This window comes from Entelurus aequoreus, linkage group LG06, assembly GCF_033978785.1.
Source record: "Entelurus aequoreus isolate RoL-2023_Sb linkage group LG06, RoL_Eaeq_v1.1, whole genome shotgun sequence".
Lineage (NCBI taxonomy): Eukaryota > Metazoa > Chordata > Actinopteri > Syngnathiformes > Syngnathidae > Entelurus > Entelurus aequoreus.
In genome coordinates, this window is record NC_084736.1 from 18,231,468 (window position 1) to 18,253,989 (window position 22,522).

General features: G+C 40.3%; 1 protein-coding gene across 2 annotated transcripts in view; it reads left to right on the top strand.

Annotated features, from left to right (window-relative positions):
- Nucleotides 1–1,727: 1,727 nt before the first annotated feature.
- The window catches only part of LOC133651918 (zinc finger protein 281-like), a 21,960-nt gene continuing 1,165 nt past the window's right edge, over nt 1,728–22,522 (top strand). Inside the window, exons 1-8 of one of the 2 annotated variants that reach the window (XM_062050150.1) lie at nt 1,728–1,869; nt 4,712–5,109; nt 8,921–9,019; nt 14,073–14,199; nt 17,081–17,164; nt 17,223–17,341; nt 17,415–18,837; nt 18,928–22,522. The exon at nt 18,928–22,522 is cut by the window's right edge and continues 1,165 nt beyond it. In XM_062050150.1, the coding sequence (XP_061906134.1) occupies nt 4,747–5,109; nt 8,921–9,019; nt 14,073–14,199; nt 17,081–17,164; nt 17,223–17,341; nt 17,415–18,818 (2,196 nt within the window). In that variant the 5' untranslated portion in view covers nt 1,728–1,869; nt 4,712–4,746 and the 3' untranslated portion in view covers nt 18,819–18,837; nt 18,928–22,522. Of the gene's footprint in view, nt 1,870–4,711; nt 5,110–8,920; nt 9,020–14,072; nt 14,200–17,080; nt 17,165–17,222; nt 17,342–17,414 lie in introns of both variants that reach the window. The other variant, XM_062050149.1, reaches the window with a different exon arrangement.

Here is a 22,522-nt window from a genome sequence, read left to right on the forward strand (position 1 = left end):
TGTGGCATAGAAAGAGAATGAGTTAAGACCTTTGTTAGATCGGAATCTGGGTTTAACGTGGTTAGTGGAGCTCCCCCTGGTGTTGTGGTTATGGCGGTCATTAAGGAAGTAGTTTGACATGTACTTCGGTATCAGGGAGGTGTAGCGGATTTTATAGACTAGGCTCAGTGCAAGTTGTTTTACTCTGTCCTCCACCTTGAGCCAGCCCACTTTGGAGAAGTGGGTAGGAGTGAGGTGTGATCTGGGGTGGAGGTCTAGAAGTAATCCGACTAGCTTGTTCTGGGATGTTTGGAGTTTAGATTTGAGGGTTTTGGAGGTGCTAGGGTACCAGGAGGTGCATGCATAATCGAAAAAGGGTTGAACGAGAGTTCCCGCTAGAATCCTCATGGTGCTTTTGTTGACCAGAGAGGAGATTCTATAGAGAAATCTCGTTCGTTGGTTGACCTTTTTGATGACCTTGGTTGCCATTTTATCACAGGAAAGATTAGCCTCTAGAATGGAACCTAGGTAGGTGACCTCATCTTTCCTGGTGATAACAATGTCACCCACTTTTATAGTGAAGTCACTGACTTTCTTAAGGTTGATGTGGGACCCAAACAGGATGGATTCCGTTTCACCCAAGTGTATGGATAGCTTGTTGTCAGCGAGCCAGGTGCAAGTTCTACAGAGTTCAGCACTGAGGATTTTCTCCACCTGTGACTTGTCCCTGTCTGATACCAGCAAGGCCGAGTCATCCGCAAACAAAAACAATTCACAGTCGCATGCCAATGACAAGTCGTTTATGTATACTAGGAACAATAAAGGCCCCAATATACTGCCTTGGGGGACTCCACAGCTCACCGAGAGGGGGGGGGGAGACACGGTGCCGTTCACCTCTACCACCTGTTTCCTCCCCTCCAAGTAAGATTGCATCCAGCTCGATGAGGTTTTGTCAAATCCGATTGCTCTGAGCTTATCCAACAGTATAGCGTGGTTAACAGTGTCAAAGGCCTTCTGAAGGTCCAGCATGACCATGCCGCAGTATTTGCCCGCGTCCACCTCATGTTTGATGTGGTCGGTCAGATAGAGAAGGCATGTGTCAGTGGAGTTGTTAGTTCTGAAGCCGGATTGGAATTAGTACATGAGTTTATTAGTGGCAAGGTAACTATCGACCTGTTCATAAACTATTTTCTCCATTACTTTCGAAATGGAACTGAGAATAGAAACACGTCGGTAGTTGCCAGGTTCTAATTTGCTTCCTTTTTCAAAGAGGGGAGTTACTCTTGCTATCTTAAAATCTTTTGGTACTTGGCCTTGAGAAATTGAGAGGTTTATTATGTGCGTGATGATTGGGGCAATGATGGAGGCATGCAGAGTCCCTGAGAAATCTGGAGGGGATATTGTCAAGGCCGGTGGCCTTGTTTGGGTGGAGCGCGCTCAATCTTTTAAGCACCTCATCAGCTGTGACCATTTCTAATTTGAAATCGTTGTTGGATACTCCTAGCGTTCTATAGAAGGCTTTAATGTGTTCTACACCAAAGTGACCAGAGTGGTGGGACAGCTTGTTGACAAGAGTTGCGGCTTTGCTGGTGAAAAATACTTATTGTCATTTATAATTGTATTAATATGAGCAACGCGACATGCTAAATATTGGTTTTGTATGTTTTGGTTAAAAATAAAGTTGAAGATGACGTCAAACCAATGTGTTGTCTAGCGTGCGCGCGCGCGCGTACGCGCTTGTCCAACCCACAATGCACCTCGCCAAGCAAAGATGGAGGACCCCAGCAGCTGCCGGAGAAGAACAATGTTTTGCCTCTAGACTTTTTGGGGGAAACGGAGCACACTGAGCTAAGTAGTCCGGCCCGAGGAGCGGCGTGTGGTCATGCAGCGGTAAGAGACACTCACGGCCGTGGAAAAGTTGGGCGAGCAGCGGTTAGGTGCGAAAGTCCAAACTTGGCGTGCGGGACAGGACGACAAAGCGGCGGACGTTAGCATGCTAGGCTAGCCGCCGAGCATCATTGTTCGCTGGGGACTTTTGTTGGGGGTCATCGTGCCTCTCCTGGCTCTCTCGGAGGTCCACCACCAAGCCACCGCTTATTAAAGATGAACATAAATATTACAATTATTATTTATTTTTTTATGAACATTAACACGAGAGGCTAGTTTATGTTGTATGTTGGCGCCCGTGTATTGTTTGGCATCGTCTAAATTATATTCCAACTACAATAAAAAAAATATCTAAAAAATGTTTCTAATACTGCATCGTTGTTTGACGTTTTTTAGGAACTGTTTGGACATGTTGAGGTTAAGTGCGGTTATTGTCATATCTAAATTATTGCTTGGCATCACAAAGAAGCCCCCCCTCCTTCGACATGGTTAGCCTAGCCAGCTAATTGCTAACCAAACAGCGTGCCTCATTCTAAATAATTTAATAAAATATATACAACATTCTGCATATTTTGCACGTTCGGTGTTTGCAAAGTTGATGGTATGCATCTTACTAACCAATGCAAGCTCTCCATCCATTAACTGGAAGTAGACGTCATTTGCAAGCTATTGTCTTACCAATCTTTTCGATACTTTATAATTGTTGACATTAGTTTGCTGCAGCACCCACATTTACAGACAATATAGTACGAATAATAATATAATAATAAGTAAATCAAATACATAGCATCATATTTATGATAACATGTTATAATTAGAGATGTCCGATAATGGCTTTTTTGCCGATATTCCGATATTGTCAAACTCTTAATTACCGATTCCGATATCAACCGATATATACAGTCGTGTAATTAACACACTATTATGTCTAAATTTGTTGTGATGACCCGCTGGATGCATTAAACAATGTAACAAGGTTTTCCAAAATAAATCAACTCAAGTTATGGAAAAAAATGCCAACATGGCACTGCCATATTTATTATTGAAGTCACAAAGTGCATTATTTTTTTTTAACATGCCTCAAAACAGCAGCTTGGAATTTGGGACATGCTCTTCCTAAGGAGCATGTTGAGGTGGGCGAGGTTTAGGGGTATGGGGTAGCGGGCGGTGTATATTGTAGCGTCCCGGAAGAGTTAGTGCTGCAAGGGGTTCTGGGTATTTGTTCTGTTGTGTTTATGTTGTGTTACGGTGCGAATGTTCTCCCGAAATGTCGATGACAAGTTTCTTTTTTTTTGGAACAATCTTCCATTTATTGCTATGTGTGTGTGATTCTACGCTAAAGGAAAAAGGGGGAGGGCAGAAGCTACAGAGGCTCCTGGGTTCAAAAAGTATGCTGGAGCAAGAGAAAAAACATTGATTTTTAAAATTAATGAATTTACTGGTAATATCATATGCAACAAAAAACTTGAATGTATCGATTAAATAAATTTCTCGCCCAGGCCTAGTTAATACAGTACTCATTTTTGTGAGCAGGTACTACCTTTTGTTTGTTTGTATTAACAGGCGGATGGTTGCTGGTAAGAGATTAAGAGCTTTACATGATGCCCTAAACTCATTATTCGTGGTTTAAATGCACTTGTGAATAGAAACATTTCATAATTGAAGTGTCCCTCTGTGTGTAGTGTCAGTTGTGTAATTACACTTTTGTCAATGCACACTGTGTCCAAACATGTTCATCATTGGCATATAATCTCATGCAAATGGGATGACTGGGTCAGACACCGCCACGGCGCAGATTACCATCCACACGCCAATCCTCTCTGCGCTTGATGTTGTTGCTATGACCTTTTAGCTCTCGCCGTAAAACCCGGAATATACTGTATGCGAGCGCCGCGATACTTCCGCTGAGCTCGCCAGCCTCGTTAGTTGATTGGCATTCCAAATAATGCAATCTTTTTGCTGAACTGCATATCATCACTTATTAATTCGCATAAGCAGCTGGCACCGAGACAATTTATTAGCTCAAGGTGATATGGCTGCAAACTGATATAAGTGTTTTATATCGGTCGATATCGATAAATATTGATGTTTTTTATGATGAATCAAAAGTAAGGACCAGGATTTATATAGAATTCAACCACTTTATTTCAAATGCAACCATTCTCTGATTATAATCCCCTCAACTATCAAGGCAGAAATGAAACGAAATGTCAACACAAGCATGGAAAACAATCAATGTAAACAAATTGTAAAATCATATTGAACACTTCTTAAAAGGAAGGTGTAAGAATTGTTTAATAAAGTGTAACAAAAGAGTGAAAATGTAAACATAGAGAAACCAGGGAAAAATATTTTCTGCAGATTTAGTGCCAGAAAGTTACAGCTGTGCTCTAAAGGGTAGGTGCGTCTAAGGTGGGGACGAGTGCCTTGCGTTATTCATAGACCACACTGGTCTGACTACAGTCCCCTGGAAAAAAAACTGCCATACTGTTGAGCTGAATTTTCCTGTTTTATCCACAATTTCTTTATTTTTCTTTTCTTTTCTCACTCCATGCAAAGAATCAACTGCGAGACGATAAGATGGCGCAACCAAACTTGATAGTTTAGCGTGTCACTCCCACTGATCAGTGATCAGAGAGCGAGTGCCTTTGTTCATGCAACCAACCTTGCTTCGCGACTTCCGCTTTCCTACGACAACGAAGAAGAAAACAGAACATTTTATGAAATGCATTTTTAATTTATATCAATTATATGTCTATCGCTATATTTACTGACATCGTTTTGAATCGCCGCTCACATCAGTGCTATTGACGCCACACTCATTTCTGACTTTGCTCCCTTGCAGGATGACACAGATCACCACGCTGTAATCGTCCCGCCATGAGCATCATCCAAGACAAGCTAGGCAACGACTTCCTGCGCTCCAACGGCGGCATGGACTCCAACTTTGGCCCCGGCATGATCATGTTCAGCCACCTGCCGCCGGTCGCTAGCTTCACCCGCCTGGTGCCTCAGGAGATGATCTTGAAGAAGGAGCGGGACTCACCCGACTGCATCGCTGGCTCCCTGAACGGCGGCGTGGGAGACTACGTCCACGCTCTCGACATTAAGCAGGAAAAGGTGTCGGAGCACGATTACCGCCTGCCGCTCTACCCGGGAGGGTTGGGGAAGAGCACGGAGCTGCTGGAACTGACGGTCAACAACAACCAGAACCTGCTAGTACACGAGCTCAACATGGCCAACGTGAGTAGAAACATTCTAGTCTTCAGAAGCCACAAGTACTATTCGATCTTTGAGTCCTTTATCCTCTCCACATGTATTGTTTGTGTTAACATGTCAGTAGTAGGGAAGGGTGCCAAATTCAGTACTTTTATAGACACCGACCTAATTCTACTGGTCCTACCAGGTATCGATTCATGTCAAATCAAACTGAACCGTATTTCCATAACGTCTATCTGCAGACTTGGCGGGTAAACAATCACTCAAGAAGTACTCAGAATGGACTGCGCAAACTTCTTCGAAGTAATGTTGCAATTTTAAATGTTAACAAAGCAAGTATGCCTGATAGAAGATGCGCAAACCATACAGGTATACATGCTACTGATTAGCATGAGCCATTTTACATAACGAATTCCACACCTCTAAATTTGATAATGAAAAGTACAACTTAGATGCGCATTACCATCACACAGCTGATGTGTAATAGGAACAATACTTACAACATAAACACTTTGTGGGACTCAACAAAAACAGCATGACTGGCACATTAAACATAATGGCAAGGACTACTTCCTGTACATTACTGCCATCTAATGTCCTAAGATTGCAACTGCATGAAAAGTCAAGAGTTGCAAATGAGACTCAGAAGTGTAAGAAAACTAGAGATAGCAACTGGACAGCACAATTATAATCAGCTCACTGGTAAATAAAAAGTATGGGATTTTATTAATAAACAATTAAAACTTATTTACACACAAACACACTCAATTTACGGATTTTTTAAAATTAAATTCCCAGGTACCGAGAATTAGCACTGTATCGGTTCAAATGTGAACGGTAGCCATGTCAATGAACACGCTTAAAAAAAGGTGCATGGCATGTTTACACTTGCACAATTTAACATGTCCGAAAAGGAGTATAAAGACGACCCGGTCTTCTCCATGTCTCAGGAACTACTGATGATTTGTTTACTTCCTGTGTCTGACATGTATCAGTTTTTGTATTTTGTTTTTGAGTAAAAGAAAAGGATAAACGTGTAGTAGTCAAGTTAATAGAGTTCATAGATCTTTTTCAAAACCAATATAAAGTAGACCAGAGTAAAAGGTGCCAGAAATGCTGTGTGGTAATAAAGGATATATGATGTCTTCAGCCCGATTGTAGCTGAGATAGGCTCCAGCACCCCCCGCGAACCCGAAGGGAATAAGCGGTAGAAAATGGATGGATGGATGATAAATAGTACTTAAGTACAGGAGTAAAACTTACATGATGCCTTATTACAAAGTAGGGATGCACAATGTTTTTAAGCCGATAAAGATAACTTCCTGCTTCTCAAGACTGATAACCCATTTTAAAATCATTTATCTGAGCTGTTGTTTATTGTAATGCGATTTTTATCAATAAGACGTATGAATTCCTCATATTTAGGCGAAAACTAGTGGTCTAATATTTATTCTGCACCCCTAATTATACTGAACATGTACTTTTTCATGTGTACTAAAAAAGACGATAGAGAAAATTTGCAAGCCATAATTGCAGTCCATATTGGTGTTAATTAGGAGATAATATTCTACATGTACATATTTACATGTACGGATGGTTACCGAATTCGGTACTTTTTATTGGTACCGACCAAAGTCTGTTGGTACTACAGTATATCGATTCACGTAAAAATCAAATGGTGCCATATTTCGATACCTTTGTTGCGCGTCACGTCTGGTTGCAGACTAAACACTGGCTCACGTGAACAATCACTCAAGCAGCACTCCGGGCGGACTCCGGGCGGACGCAGCCAAACTCCCTCTACGCAAAGTTGCAATTTTCAAAACCAACTAAGCAAGTACACTTTGTATAAAACGCTCGAAAGTAAAGTAAGGCTCCATTCTTCAAAATGCGCTAGCTTGATGCTAATTGGATTTGCTTTAACCAGGCTACTATTAGCATTTGTGATTTTACATGGCGACTTCAGCACCTCCAAATTTAGTAATGAAAACTACAACAAAAATGCACGTTACAATCAAACACCAACAGTAAAATATTTAGGCACCTAATGATTCAATTTCATTCTAATTCCTGGGGTGGTAATTCGATTCAGAATCGATTCTTGATTCAAACCGATTTTCACAATGTATTAGTTGGTATAATAATTATAATGAAACTTTTTCAGAACAGGTTACAGGTTAGAAAAGCTCCTCCTGATTGCTCGGAGATGTCCTGAAAACGTAGTTTTAATAATAGATTTTTATTTGAAAAAAAATAGATTTTTGAAAATTATGAATTGATAGACAATCAAATGAATAATTGTGAATCACTTTTTTGCACCCATAATAATGAGCACAATACTTACCATATAAACACTTTGTAGGGCGCAACATAACACATTGCACTTCCTGAAAGAAGCTAATTCCTCGTTACCATACCACAGGGGTCTTGGAAGTGCAACTGCATTGCGAATGACACTCAAATGGCATAAAAAACAAGATTTAACAACTGGACAGCACAGTTATCAAAATCAGCTCCTTTTTATGTTACATGAACAAATTAAATGTTATTATGAAACAATTAATGCACAAAATTACAGAAAATTTATACAATTGAGTACCATTATTGATTCCAGAGGTATCGGGAATTGGCACAGTGAACGTTACTTATAATGATAAATGGGTTATACTTGTATAGCGCTTTTCTACCTTCAAGGTACTCAAAGCGCTTTGACAGTATTTCCACATTCATCCATTCACACACACATTCACACACTGATGGCGGGAGCTGCCATGCAAGGCGCTAATCAGGAGCAAGGGTGAAGTGTCTTGCCCAAGGACACAGCGGACGTGACTAAGATGGTAGAAGGTGGGGATTGAACCCCAGTAACCAGCAACCCTCCGATTGCTGGCACGGCCACTCTACCAACTTCGCCACGCCGTCACTATTTGTATCACTATTTACATGCTTTACTCACAATAAATACACCTGCACTCGTCTTATCCATCAAAAAGGTAACACTTCCCGGTTTTGATTGACAGCTGTCATAGAGAGTATAATTAAAAATGTTTATTATTGCGTTTTGTTTTTTCCATATAGGACTCAGTATTCATATACTCATTTTTTCTTTGCAGTAAAAGCGTAATTGCTGATTTAATCTTGTTAGACGCAGCTGTACCTAATTTAATCTTGCAAGAACACATTAGTATGCGCCTGTGGGAGGAGCCACAGAGAGGAAAGATGCAGGGGAGGAGCCTGTGTCTAAATAGTTATGGCGACGTAAATCTACTGACTGCTCGCCATGCAAAATATGCCCCCCCGCCATTGGCGGATGATGTCACGGCTGCTCAGCGTGAATGAAACGTCTTGGCGAGGACACAGCTGTCTTGTTTGAGCTCGCACTTCATTGCAGACGTCTTTTGTGCTCATTCAATTAGAAGCGCACACTTGTGACAAAAGGCGGGCCATCGTGCAGCCAAATGTGGTTTAGTGCTTTGATAGGCACTCTTAAAAATCTATTTTTACCATAAATGTTATCACAAGCATCTGTGAGAGAGTTCAACTCACCTTCAGCAGTGCGAAAAAGAAAGAAAAAGCAAACGTAATCGATGTGCCTTTGCGTTGATCGGAGGCGGACTGTTGGTTTATTTTTTGGACGCCATCCAACACAAAAAGTGAGTGGTGGGTTGTTATCCACAGGGGGCTGATCATTTAGGCCTGTCCCCTGTGACAATCTATTGGCTGCTCGTTGTTTACGCCAACGCCTGTTTTATGCGCAAACGTGTCCTTTTTCAAGGCTGCACGCCTGTCAATGAAAGCGTTTCCATGCGCCATCTCCCTTTTGTCACCCTCACAGCTGCCGGGTCAGTTGGGGAAGGAGCCCGCTGGGAGGAAAGGTCGGAGGTCAAACGGGGACGCCCCGGAGGGCAGACCGAGGAAGAAGCGAAGCGAGAAGGTTTGCCAAGCTCTGTCTTAATTATGAATAATGCAGATGTGTTTCAGATCACATGAAAAGGGTTTAATTATTTTATTTTTTTCAGGGTTTCCGTGGGTCGTTAAAAAGTCATTTGATGGATTTTTGCGAAAATTAAAGCCTTAAATGGCATTTAAAGAAACAAAATTAGATGTCCAGAAGCTTTAAAACATTTCATACAATTGTAGGCTGGGGCCCATTCAATGGGTCAATTAATGAAACGATAAATGAATTCATAAATTTTGCCGTCATCAATTATTTGCTACATCTTGGTTTCTGGCTTTCAAACTGGATACAAGCGGTCGTACGCTGCATCGCTCTCTGCACCTTAGCACGTTTATTCAACATTGAAATTACATTAATTATTAACCATTAACATAGGAGTAAAAGCTCATGTCTCTATTGTTTCTTTTCAAAATATGTAGGTAGAAATGTTTTTTCTTTATAGCAGTTAATAAGAAATTGTAACAAAACTACCACAGTGAAAGAAAAAAACAAAAGAAACATTTAAGCGATAACGAAAGAAAACAGAACAAAATATATTTTTTTAAACATATTATATTACCCTGTTTTGTTTAACAAGTTTTTGGTCTTGGTTTTTATTAGTACATTAATAATACAGGGTTTATCAAGTCAAATTTAAGACTTATGACTTTTTTAAGACCATAATGAATATAATTAAGACCATCACAGGGTCAAAAGATTAGGCATGAGAATCTGACCTGAAATTATTTTAATAAATAATAGAAATAAGATAACTTTTTTTAAATATAGTTTTACTGCTGTGAGTACCACAGAGAAATTAGCATGTACTTACTGTATGCAACAGTATGATTTCATTAGTAAACATCTCATAGTGATCTCTTTTGGCAATTGGCGTCACAATTTCTTTGGGTGTTAAATTGATCTTTGGATAGTTGTGCAAGTGTTTGTGGCGTTTTAGCATCTTTTGACACGGACTTATCACAGATTTTTGTCTTTTACATTATCATTCCATTGATTTTTATTACCACCGCTTCCCTACCTCCACATCCGGGTTATACGTTTACCTCCACCGGCTTCACAAATCGTTGAACTTATGCATGTAATTCAGCTTTGCTGTGGGCTTTTGTTAATATTTCTCCGCTGTTAGCTGCACAGCACACTCGCTGCTGGTGCGCAATAACTTTTGACCGGGCAGCGCACGTAGCCTACATAGTTTACGTTTTGGGGTTACGTTATAGCGTCTTCAAAAATTGAAATGTTCAAAAGCAAGACTGAAGTTAATGCATGTTTTAAATAAAAGTAACGCCAACAGATTTTTAAGACCTTTCAAAATCATATTTAAGACCTTTTGAGATTTTAAAAGAATTTTAGACATTTAAGGCCTTAAATTCGAATTGTTGGCTTTGGATTTAAGACTCTGTAATAACTGTCATCCATGTTGTTGTGAATGTCTCGTGACTCTCAGCCCTAATCAATGTGCTGGGACTGTCAGCTTTCTGTTGTACTTTACAGATTCTTTCAGTAGAAAGAGCCCAAAACCATTTAAAGTGTCAATAGAAACATAAATAATCTGTGGCCATCATATAAGCTTTAATAAACTGTACAGTAGCGCTGCACAATTACTGGAATTCTAATCCTGGTCACCATTTCGGCTGCCATGATTAAGTTAATATTATTGTTGGTGTTATTATTTAAAAAGAGCCTGCTTTTATTTCTGTATTGATACAATTAAATTATGATTATTATTTTGGCCATAAAAGTCATGTTATTGTCATTGGAGCTATTTTGGATTGAGATGTGTGTGCAGCTTTGTTGCTAATAAGCAGTGTTGGGTTAGTTACTGAAAACCAGTAACTAGTTACAATTACTAGTTACTTTATTTCAAAAGTAACTCAGTTACTAACTCAGTTACTTACACCAAAAAGTAATGCATTACTGTGAAAAGTAACTATTTAGTTATTTATTCCCCCCCCCTTTTTTTTTTAAGGCTCCCATTAATGCCCTTTTAGCCTTCATTTCAGTACTGTTATTGCACTGGAGAATAATACAATGTGTTGATCAACTTGACATGCATTTGCATCACTGAACTCTGCTAAGCAATGTGGTCTACATACAACACACAAACAATGTGGTCTACATACAACACACAAACAATGTGGTCTACATACAACACACAATGTGGTCTACATACAACACACAAACAATGTGGTCTACATACAACACACAAACAATGTGGTCTACATACAACACACAAAAAATTTTCTCTACATACAACACACAAACAATGTGCTCTACATACAACACACAAACAATGTGCTCTACATACAACACACAAACAATGTGCTCTACATACAACACACAAAGACAAAGATATGTTTCAAAGGGCCAATGTATTTCAGGCCAGAACAAATTGACAAAACTATTTTAAATAGCTGCAACATAATGGCACTTTAACTTTAAGTAGATAGGATCTTTGATCCAAGACACAGCTTACATACACAGCTTTGATCCAAGACACAGCTTACATTTAACTAAAATGTTATTTTCTTTGTGCTCGACAAAAGAAAAGTAGTGAGATTGTTAAGACACTCGACTTCTGGCTTCACCTTGATGTCTTGTTAGTTGTTATGAGAGTAGCGTATGTGTGTGTGTCAGTGGCGTGCCGTCACTAGAGGCAGGGGAGGCACGGCCTCACCTGCCATCATGGAAAGAAAAAAAAAGTAAAAAGAATTTTTTTTTATTAAATTGTTATATGTATTTAGTGATTATACTAAAGTTATTTTCCATTTAACTTCACCAGTTTTAGATTATTTTTATTTTTATTTTCACATTTTCCGTTCAAATACTGAGAAGAGACGGTGCGGTGATCAGCAGCCAGTTGAGGCACGTCACTGATTTGTGCCTCAACATGGATTGTGCACAATGACTCGGCTAACTGCTGGCCTGCTGTGCAGTGAGACCGTATTGCTATATGAATTATATTATACATTTCCATAGTTTAGTTAGCTGAGGTATATAATGTACAGTGTATTTTGTCAACAACTGTATGTGTGTAACGTATTTCTTGTGCTGAGCGATCATAAAACTGGAGGCTCGTCTCATAACCCCGCCTCCTGGTGCCAAGCACCTCCGCCGCAGAATGCACCCCCGACGGGAGCGCCACACCAACCAAAGCCCGCACCCAAACCCCCACGTGCAAGACCGAATCCACCCAAAATAAGTCACTTAACAAGAAGCCAAAAAGTGCAAAAACAACAATGCTCGCGCGGCGCACCGGAGGAGCCGTGAACAGGGACACAACATTAGGTACACCTGCAGACTACAGCGCGGATTTCATATTTCATTCATTCACTACTCTTCCAACACGAACACCACTGCTCCCACACTTATAAGTAAAGGTAAGACCATAATAACGTTTCTTTTTATTAAATGTGCTTTTTTGTGTGCTACAGTTTGTAAGTGTAAAGTTAAAGTTAAGTTAAAGTACCAATGAATGTCACACACACACTAGGTGTGGTGAAATTTGTCCTCTGCATTTAACCCATCCCCTTGCTTAGTTTAGTTTAGTCTTTATTTGAAGGGACAATGCACAGAAACATTAAGTTCAAAGACAGATATGTTCTGTACCAGATTATAGCTAAATAGCTCATTTCCATCTGCAGTCCCTGGCTACCTAAATTAAAGGGATACAAAAATCATGCAATTAAATGACATAAAAACATACTATAACATGTTTTTAAATTAAGAAAAGTCATAAAATGCCCTTTCATGTACACATACTTAATATACAATACAACCACACCTCATTTACATCATCACACAAAGACAATACATGCTTTTGTTCACATCTGTCATCATTTGTAAAAACAACCATGATTTTAACACACACACCTCACAATTTACAATAAAAATGCTCTCATGGATAAATATAATGCACATTAGGTTGATGTGTCAAACATAATGCCCACCTTAGTGACCGTGTGAGCAGCTTTGATTGCTCCAAAGCCACTTTTTAACTTCAATTGTGAATGAAGAGTCATCTGTTAGACTTTTCAAGTTTGTTGTGAGGTCGTTCCATTCCTTTATGGCTTTATATGAAAAGGCTGATTGTTGATTGTTCACCCCCTGGGAGGGGAGCAGTGGGCAGCAGCGGCGCCGTGCCTGGGAATAATTTTTGGTGATTTAACCCCCTATTCCAACCCTTGATGCTGAGTGCCAAGCAGGGAAGAATGCTGGTATGAGCTTTTAAACATAACCCGTTAACTGCTGCCAATCAAATGGTGAATAAGATACTCTTTAGGGTTCATATGTTTGTAAATCTGACTGTGATGAAGTCAGTGCCTCACCTGACATGAACCTCACCGCACGCCACTGGTGTATGTGTGTGTCCCTTTAAGATATGACAGCATGTGGGTGAGTGACGTCAGTGAGTGAGTGGGTGAGAGAAGTGAGGGAGCGGCGACAGTGAGTGCGTGCAGGTTCTCTAGCTTGGTGGATGGCTGCGTCCAATAAAGTCACAAAGTTGCAACAAACCGCCGGGCTCGTCATTCACCCTCAGCTGTAAAGACCCTCTTCCGGGTAAAGTGAAGGTTGTTAGTACATATACGTCTCCCCTGCGCCCCTCGACTACGGTATGAGATCCCCCCCGCCCCCACCCACACAAAGCGCCTCTTATTTTCCACCGGAGCGCTGCAATAAAACACACTCAGATCTTCAGTTTCTAGCCGATACTACATAAAAAATAATGTAAAATAACGCAGTAACGCATCATGTAGTAACGGTAACTGAGTTACTGAATATAAAAAATAACGCGTTAGATTACTAGTTACCGCCGAAACTAACGGCGTCCCAACACTGCTAATAAGGTGCAATAAGTTCCATTTGTCATTATGTGGTTGTCAGCATATTTTTCTATAAGTCCTACCAAGCCTTTGTCACCACAGAAATGAATAGAAAAATGTAATATTTTTCAGAATCTCACTATGCCGTGGTCTCTTTTAGGGCTATTTTTAACCCCTAATATTGCTCAATTCTTGTTTTTGGTCCGCAGCAGTCCATGCTGCTGGATGCAGACGGAGGCAGCTTGTCGCCGGGAAGCAAACCTCACATCTGTGAGCACTGCAGCGCCGCCTTCAGGAGCTCCTATCACCTCCGCAGACACGTCCTCATCCACACAGGTATCACACATCTTGCTGCCTGTGAATACTTGAGAGCTGTCAAATGCTGCTGTTTATGTTTCCTGTTATAACAATAATACAGTTTCTATTGCACTACATAATTGCTAGCATAACCTATTATTGTTGTGAGTCATTGCACATGCACTCGATAATCACTGTCTCGTCTGATCTAATCGCTGAGATTTGTGCGACGCGCCACAACGATTTGCATTTAGGAGATTATTGCATGCAGCGCACAACTGCCAGTGCACTGATGTGAATAATTGATTAGCTGCAGGTCACATGTGCATGCGCTTCATTATACACAATGTACACTTACCAACATTAAAAAATATAACTATCATAAATAAGGTCATTACATTGATGTTTTTACCATATATTCCAATTTTATTGCAAATAAAAGAATTCAATGTCAAAGCTTGATTTAGAAAAATTATATAAGTATATAGACTAACTGTTAAAAATAGTGTTTGAATATTTTTGATATAATATAAAATAGTATGGCAGATAAAAATAAGATACAATGTTCTTTTTGTGTGTGGAGTTTGTATGTTATCCCTGTGCTTCTCCCTGTGTGTGGGTTTTCCCACATTCTAAAAATATGCATATTAATGTAAATGTATTTAATTTTTGTATGTTAGCTTAATGGAAGACTCTAAATTGTCCATAGGTGGGTCAGGTTGTTTGTCTCCATCTGCCCTAGATTCTAGTCTACGTCAGCTAGGATAGGCTCCAGCTTACCCATGACCCCAAAGTGGATAAGCGGTATAGAAAATCCAAGGATGGATGTATTACATGTCATAACATTTTAAAAACTTGACTGAAATAAAAAAGAAATTGGCACAAAATTAACTGAATAGCCTTTTTTTCCTCCACATTTAATTAAAAAACTTTGTCTAAAAATACTGTTATTGCCTATAAAAGTAAGTAAATGTATAGTATAATGTTTTTTTAAAGTAATACATTAAAAAAACATGAATAACAATAATATATTTTAGTATTCAAATATTTGGGTTTAGGAGTGTGTAGCTTATTGGTGTTGGTACCAAAAGGTATTTTAATACATCAATACTTTTCAAAATAAAGGGGACCACAAAAAACTTTGGCTTTATTTGAACAGAACATCTTATGATACATTTAACATACATTTCCTTATTTGCTGCATATTGTGTCATTTGTCATTCTGTTATTTTGTCAAAATTATGAGGGACATCCTTTGGAAAACGGATTAATAATTGTTCATTTACAGTTAATATCTGCTTACTTTCTGTTTCAACATGTTCTATCTACACTCCTGTTAAAATGTAATAATCACTTATTCTTCTGTTGTTTGGATACTTTACCCATGTTTTGGCTGATACTACAAATTTGGTTATGGATCATACATTGGTCATATAAAAAAGTTCTCCTGTGTCCTGAGGTTATAAACAATTTAAAAAAAAAAAAGACTGTGATGATCAAAGATATTGCCGTAATCATTGTATCAACTATATGTCGCTCTTGTAATTGGTATTGTTAGTCGGTATTTGTATAGATCGACCCATTTGTTTACATTCAGGTGAGCTAACTTGCTGTTAGCGGTTAGCTATTGCATCCTCCTACATTGTGTAGTGAAGCATGTTTAGCTATTCTTCGTCTTGCAGGGATGATACTTGTAAGAAGATTACTTTATTTGTCGCCATGAAGTGATGTAGAAGTATTTAAAACACTTTGCAGCTTGCGATGACTCCACAATGCCTCGAGGAAGCTTTCTTTTTTTCTTGTCACTGTCAAATTTGCCAGGCATCAACTTGCATTGTCACGATAGTATTAAAAATCCGCCTTTAGGGCCAATTTATATCATTTATCGCTAGAGATGTCAGATATCGGACTGCCGATATAATCGGACGATAATGCTTTAAAATTTAATATCAGAAATTATCGGTATGGGTTTCAAAAAGTAAAATTTATGACTTTTTAAAACGCTGCTGTGTACACGGACGTAGGGAGAAGTACAGAGCGCCAATAAACCTTAAAGGCACTGCCTTTGCGTGCCGGCCCAATCACATATCTACGGCTTTTCACACACACAAGTGAATACAAGGCCTACTTGGTCAACAGCCATACAGGTCACACTGAGGGTGGCCGTATAAACAACTTTAACACTGGTACAAATATGCGCCACACTGTGAACCCACACCAAACAAGAATGACAAACACATTTCGGGAGAACATCCGCACCGTAACACAACATAAACACAACAGAACAAATACCCAGAACCCCTTGCAGCACTAACTCTTCCGGGACGCTACAATATACACCCACCTCAACCTCCTCATGCTCTGTCAGGGAGAGCATCTCCCAAATTCCAAGCTGCTGTTTTGAGGCATGTTAAAAAAAAATAATGCACTTTGTGACTTCAATAATAAATATGGCAGTGCCATGTTGGCATTTTTTTCCATAACTTGAGTTGATTTATTTTGGAAAACCTTGTTACATTGTTTAATGCATCCAGCGGGGCATCACAACAAAATTAGGCATAATAATGTGTTAATTCCACAACTGTATATATCGGTATCGGTTGATATAGGAATCGGTCATCACAACAAAATTAGGCATAATAATGTGTTAATTCCACGACTGTATATATCGGTATCGGTTGATATCGGAATCGGTAATTAAGAGTTGGACAATATCGGATATCGGCAAAAAAGCCATTATTGGACATCTCTATTTATCGCCCAAGCCAACATGTTTAAAGGCACTGCTTCAATGTTCTAGCTTCACCTTTGCTAGAATAGTTTCATACCTTTTTAAATTAATTAGTACTGCGGCACTTTGTTATTGTGGGTGTATTGTACAACCCACATTGCATCTGTTGTCACATGTTCTTCCTTCCAGGTGAGCGACCCTTCAGGTGCAGCCAGTGTAACATGAGCTTCATCCAGAAGTACCTCCTCCAGCGCCACGAGAAGATCCACAGCGGTGAGTCATCTTGCTCCCCGTCACCTGAAAGACGTCTGACCTCTGACCTTTCCCCAAGGAGAGAAGCCGTTCAGCTGCGACCAGTGCAACATGCGCTTCATCCAGAAGTACCACATGGAGAGACACAAGCGCACGCACAGCGGAGAGAAGCCGTACAGATGTGAGACCTGCCAGCAGGTCTGTCCTCTCTTTGTCTTCTTCCCACTTATTATCGTGCGGACGTTCAGCTTCTTCTTGGTTTGTGCTCTAGTATTTTTCCAGGACAGACCGCCTGCTGAAACACAAGCGAACCTGTGGAGAAGCGCTAAGGAAAGGCCTTGATCCCAGCATGGCGGACATGTCCGGTTATGAAGTCACTCAGGGACACGCTGGCAGAAAAAGGGGGCGCTCCAAAAACCCTGCAGAGGCAGGAGCCCGGAGGAAGAAAAAGGTGGACGGAGGAACGCCTCATGTATCAGGAGCATATAGCATCCAGGAATATGCCGCTGACAACCAAACGGTGGCCTCGTCCACCGAGCCCGGGCCCAGCATGCAACACCACGGTCGCTCTCCAAAGATGACGTTCAAGAAGGCCCACCGTAAAGGTGTGGACAAAGGCAGCAAGGAGGACTTGTTGGAGCAGGGTGTGGATCACGGCCTTGGTCTGATGCAGGCCAACGCTGCAAAAGTAGGCGGGACCACCAGCAGCAACTATGACGACGCCATGCAGTTTCTCAAGAAGCGGCGCTACCTAAACGCCTCGCACAACGTGACGACACCAGTGGGCGGTGGCGAATACGACGTCAGCCTGGTGTCCTCACACCCGTCTGTCATCCACGGCGCCGTGTCTGCCGTGATGGACGGCGACGCCCCTCTCTGTCTGGACAAGTCCGTGATTCCCGACGAGGTGCTGCAGAGCCTCCTGGACCACTACAGCCAGAAAGCAGACGGCTCGCATCACGACATCCACTTTGACATCGGCGACCAGCACGTGGAGCTCCACCCCCCTGACACGCCCAGCCCGCCCGGGGACAAGAGCGTCCTGATGAATGAGTACTCACGTTTCCTGCTTCAGGCCCTGGAGCGCACCAGCCACACGGGCGGCTTCCCCCTCGGGCCCAGTGGCCCCGCTTCCTCCGGCGCGTTCGTGGCGGCCCAGGCGGCGAGCGCACTCTACTCGGACAAGAACGTCTACGCTGCGTCCCCGCTGGAGTGCGGCTTCGGCCCCTCGTCGACGTCGCCCAAGTCGCACTTTGCCATGCTGGCGAGCTCCTCGCCGCAGCACGTCTTCCACCTGAGTGTCCTGGACCAGCAGCTGACCCCCTCGCAGGAGCTGAGCGAGCAGATGGAGAAGCAGCACTCCTCCACGCCGCCTTCCGCCTACCAGATCAGCCCGTCAGACCTGAGCAGCCACAAGGACCGAGCCAAGACCGCCGTCTTCCCGCACACCTCCGCCAAGGAAGCCTATCAGATAGAAAACTTTGCGCAGGCTTTCGGCGCTCAGTTCAAGTCGGAAGAGCGCGGCCTGTCTTATGGCGCCGACTCCGGTGTGGACGTAGACCACCGGATAAGGACGTCCGTGTCCGAGTTCTCAGGGTACAGCAGCTTGTTGTCCGACGTCAGCGAGCAGACCAGCTCAGCTTCTAAAACGTCGACGAGCCAAAGCTTCAGATGAGACCACGCTGTACTTCAAGGTATTATTTGTATTTTTTTACTTCCTCTAAATATTGTTTAACTTAAGTGCTGGTCAATCTAGTATTATTTCTATGTTCATCTTCCACCAGCTGATCCACGCTAGACAAATGTTGCCATGGCACAAGAACTTTTCTGTGTTACAAATATTACTCAGGAAACAGGAAGTTGCTGACATGCTGAACACTGAAAACACTTTTTTACTTGGCGATAAAGAGATTATGGTACAATGTGAAACTCCTCTTTTCTCTCAATAATATATATTTGTATTAAATACAGAGCTCACAAGAGGAAGAATGAGGGCTGGTTTTAATAAGGGAGCTCATGAAATGTTCTGGGTATTTCTTTTTAAAGAACTAAAGTGACTTTAGGGCTTTATGGCCAAGAGGGGGCGCTGTTGGGCAACACACTTACCTGCCCTGCTCTTCTACTCACTTGTGTTGGCACCGCACTGCAGACAAAACAAGTTGCACTATTACAGGGGAAAAGTTGAGTTGTCTTCTTAAAGGGAAAAAATCGCTGCTAAAGAGAATAAAGTTGTCATTTTAGAACATCTTTATCATGAAATATTTGTTAAACAAGCCAACAAAATCAGATTTCAGTAATGTTTTAGACCAGGGGTCACCAACGCGGTGCCCGCGGGCACCAGGTGGTAGCCCGTAAGGACAAGATGAGTAGCCTGCTGGCCTGTTCTAAAAATAGCTCAAATAGCAGCACTTACCAGTGAGCTGCCTCTATTTTTTAAATTTTATTTATTTACTAGCAAGCAGGCCTCGCTGTGCTCGACATTTTTAATTATAAGAGAGACAAAACTCAAATAGAATTTGAAAATCCAAGAAAATATTTTAAAGACTTGGTCTTCACTTGTTTAAATAAATTCATTAATTTTTTTACTTTGCTTCTTATAACTTTCAGAAAGACAATTTTAGAGAAAAAAATACAACCTTAAAAATGATTTTAGGATTTTTAAACACATATACCATTTTACCTTTTAGATTCCTTCCTCTTCTTTCCTGGCAATTTAAATCAATGTTCAAGTAAATTTATTTTTTATTGTAAAGAATAATAAATACATTTTAATTTAATTCTTCATTTTAGTTTCTGTTTTTTCGACGAAGAATATTTGTGAAATATTTTTTTAAAAGATTCGAATAAGCTAGTTTTTCCTCTTTTTTTCGGTTGAATTTTGAATTTTAAAGAGTCGAAATTGAAGATAAACTATGTTTCAAAATGTAATTGTCATTTTTTTGTGTGTTTTCTCCTCTTAAACCATTCAATTAAGTGTAAATATCATTAATTATTATTAATAACATAGAGTTAAAGGTAAATTGAGCAAATTGGCTATTTCTGGCAATTTATTTAAGTGTGTATCGAACCGGTAGCCCTTCGCATTAATCAGTACCCAAGAAGTAGCTCTTGGTTTCAAAAAGGTTGGTGACCCCTGTTTTAGACTGATCATAATATGGAAGCATCTCCCAATATTGTACCATGTCTTTTACTAGTAACACCAACTTTTACTGTAAACTTGTCTTTTCATAATTAAATAACTTTATTCCCTATTTTTTTAGGCTATTCTTTCTCGCTATGTTATGACATGAATAATATCTCGTAGCAGCATTCTCTTATTGTAATTTGCATACAGACTGTTTTTTCTTGTTACAGTAGAGATCATAATACATTTGAATTCTTTGAATGCATCGTAAAAACATCCCTGTCAGGTTATATATAGCACACTCACTCTGTTCTAAGAGCACAGCTTGTAGGTTCAATGTTCACAATCCAATAGCTCAGTTGCTCAGGCAGTAATGTGTGTATATTAGGGGTGTAACGGTACACACAAATTTCAGTTCGGTACGTACCTCGGTTTAGAGGTGACGGTTTGGCTCATTTTCGGTACAGTAAGAAAACAACAAAATATACTGTAAATTTTTGGGTTATTTATTTACCAAATTTGCAAAATCTTCCACCAAAAATATTTTTCTTAGTGGAATATTTGATGTGAAGTAATCAGAACCTTGGATAGGTCAATAATTCATAATAACATTGATTTTGATTCCATATTATGTTTTGAGCAATGACAGTTTGAAAGAAAAAAAAACAGCTTTGTTTTATTTATTTTCAACATAGCAACTTTTTCTAAATTACATTTAACCTTTAAGATTTTTTATTTCACTTTTGTTATGTTTTTGTTTATTTTAATAGTATTTTTAGAATGTGCCGTGGGCCTTTAAAACATTAGCTGTGGGCTGCAAATCTGATAAATCTATGGATAAAAAGCAGAGCCTGGCGACGCCTGCACGTTTATCATAACTCTCGCGCTCTCTCTGTCTCTGCCCCTCCCTCACCAATGCTGCTGCGCGCACAATTTGTTTTGTTTTTAACCCCTTCTTAACCCTGAACGTACATTGAAAATACACGCAACCCTAACTCAAAATGCCGGACATTTGAGGCATTTAAGAAACTCCGCCCTGACAGCGCCGCAAAAGAGGACGTGTCCGGTGAAAAGAGGACGTATGGTCAGTCTATCGTAGCCCGTTAGCTGCTAGCATGCCGTGTGTTGTGCCTCGGTGTGCATTGTTTACACAACATGCGTTACGCTACTTAATATGTCCGTGTGGAAACTTCTTAGGTACACCTCCGAACTGAACCGGAACCCCCGTACCGAAACGGTTCAATACAAATACACGTACCGTTACACCTCTAGTTTATTAGGAATGTGAATCTGTGGGCATCTCCCAATTCCATTCAGAATTCCATCCATCCATTTTTTACCGCTTATTCCCTTCGGGGTCGCAGGTGGTGCTGGAGCCTATTTCAGCTACAATCGGGCAGAAGGCGGGGTACACCCTGGACAAGTCGCCACCTCACCATTCAGAATTGATTCTCTAACTATTCTTTATTCAAAATCCATACTTTTTAATAACATAGGGTGCCACTTCTATGATTAACTACATTCCTCTATAAAACAAACAGCTGTGATACATTTCTATATTACTCAAAATAAAACTGGTTTAATTACATTCTACCCAAACATTTGATAAAGTCAAATAAGGCAACAAGAGAAGTATCTAACACTTCTCTTTTCTAAAATAAATACATCCAGCAGATATGGACATCTACATCAACAATATGATTGGCTGGACAGAACACATTGAAAAATTAATTAAAAAAACATCGATTTTTGTGATTCCTTTGAAAATTGATTTGACAGACACTCCTTGTGTTTATAAAAGTTTAGATTGAAGTACCGTATTTTTCGGAGTATAAGTTGCTCCAGAGTATAAGTCGCACCGGCCGAAAATGCATAATAAAGAAGGAAAAAAAACATATATAAGTCGCACTAGAGTTTAAGTCGCATTTTTTGGGGAAATGTATTTGATAAAACCCAACACCAAGAATAGACATTTGAAAAGCAATTTAAAATAATAAAAGAATAGTGGACAACAGGCTGAATAAGTGTACGTTATATGAGGCATAAACAACCAACTGAGAACGTGCCTGGTATGTTAACGTAACATATTATGGTAAGAGTCATTCAAATAACTATAACATATAGAACATGCTATACGTTTACCAAACAATCTGTCACTCCTAATCGCTAAATCCCATGAAATCTTATACGTCTAGTCTCTTACGTGAATGAGCTATATAATATTATTTGATATTCTACGGTAATGTGTTAATAAT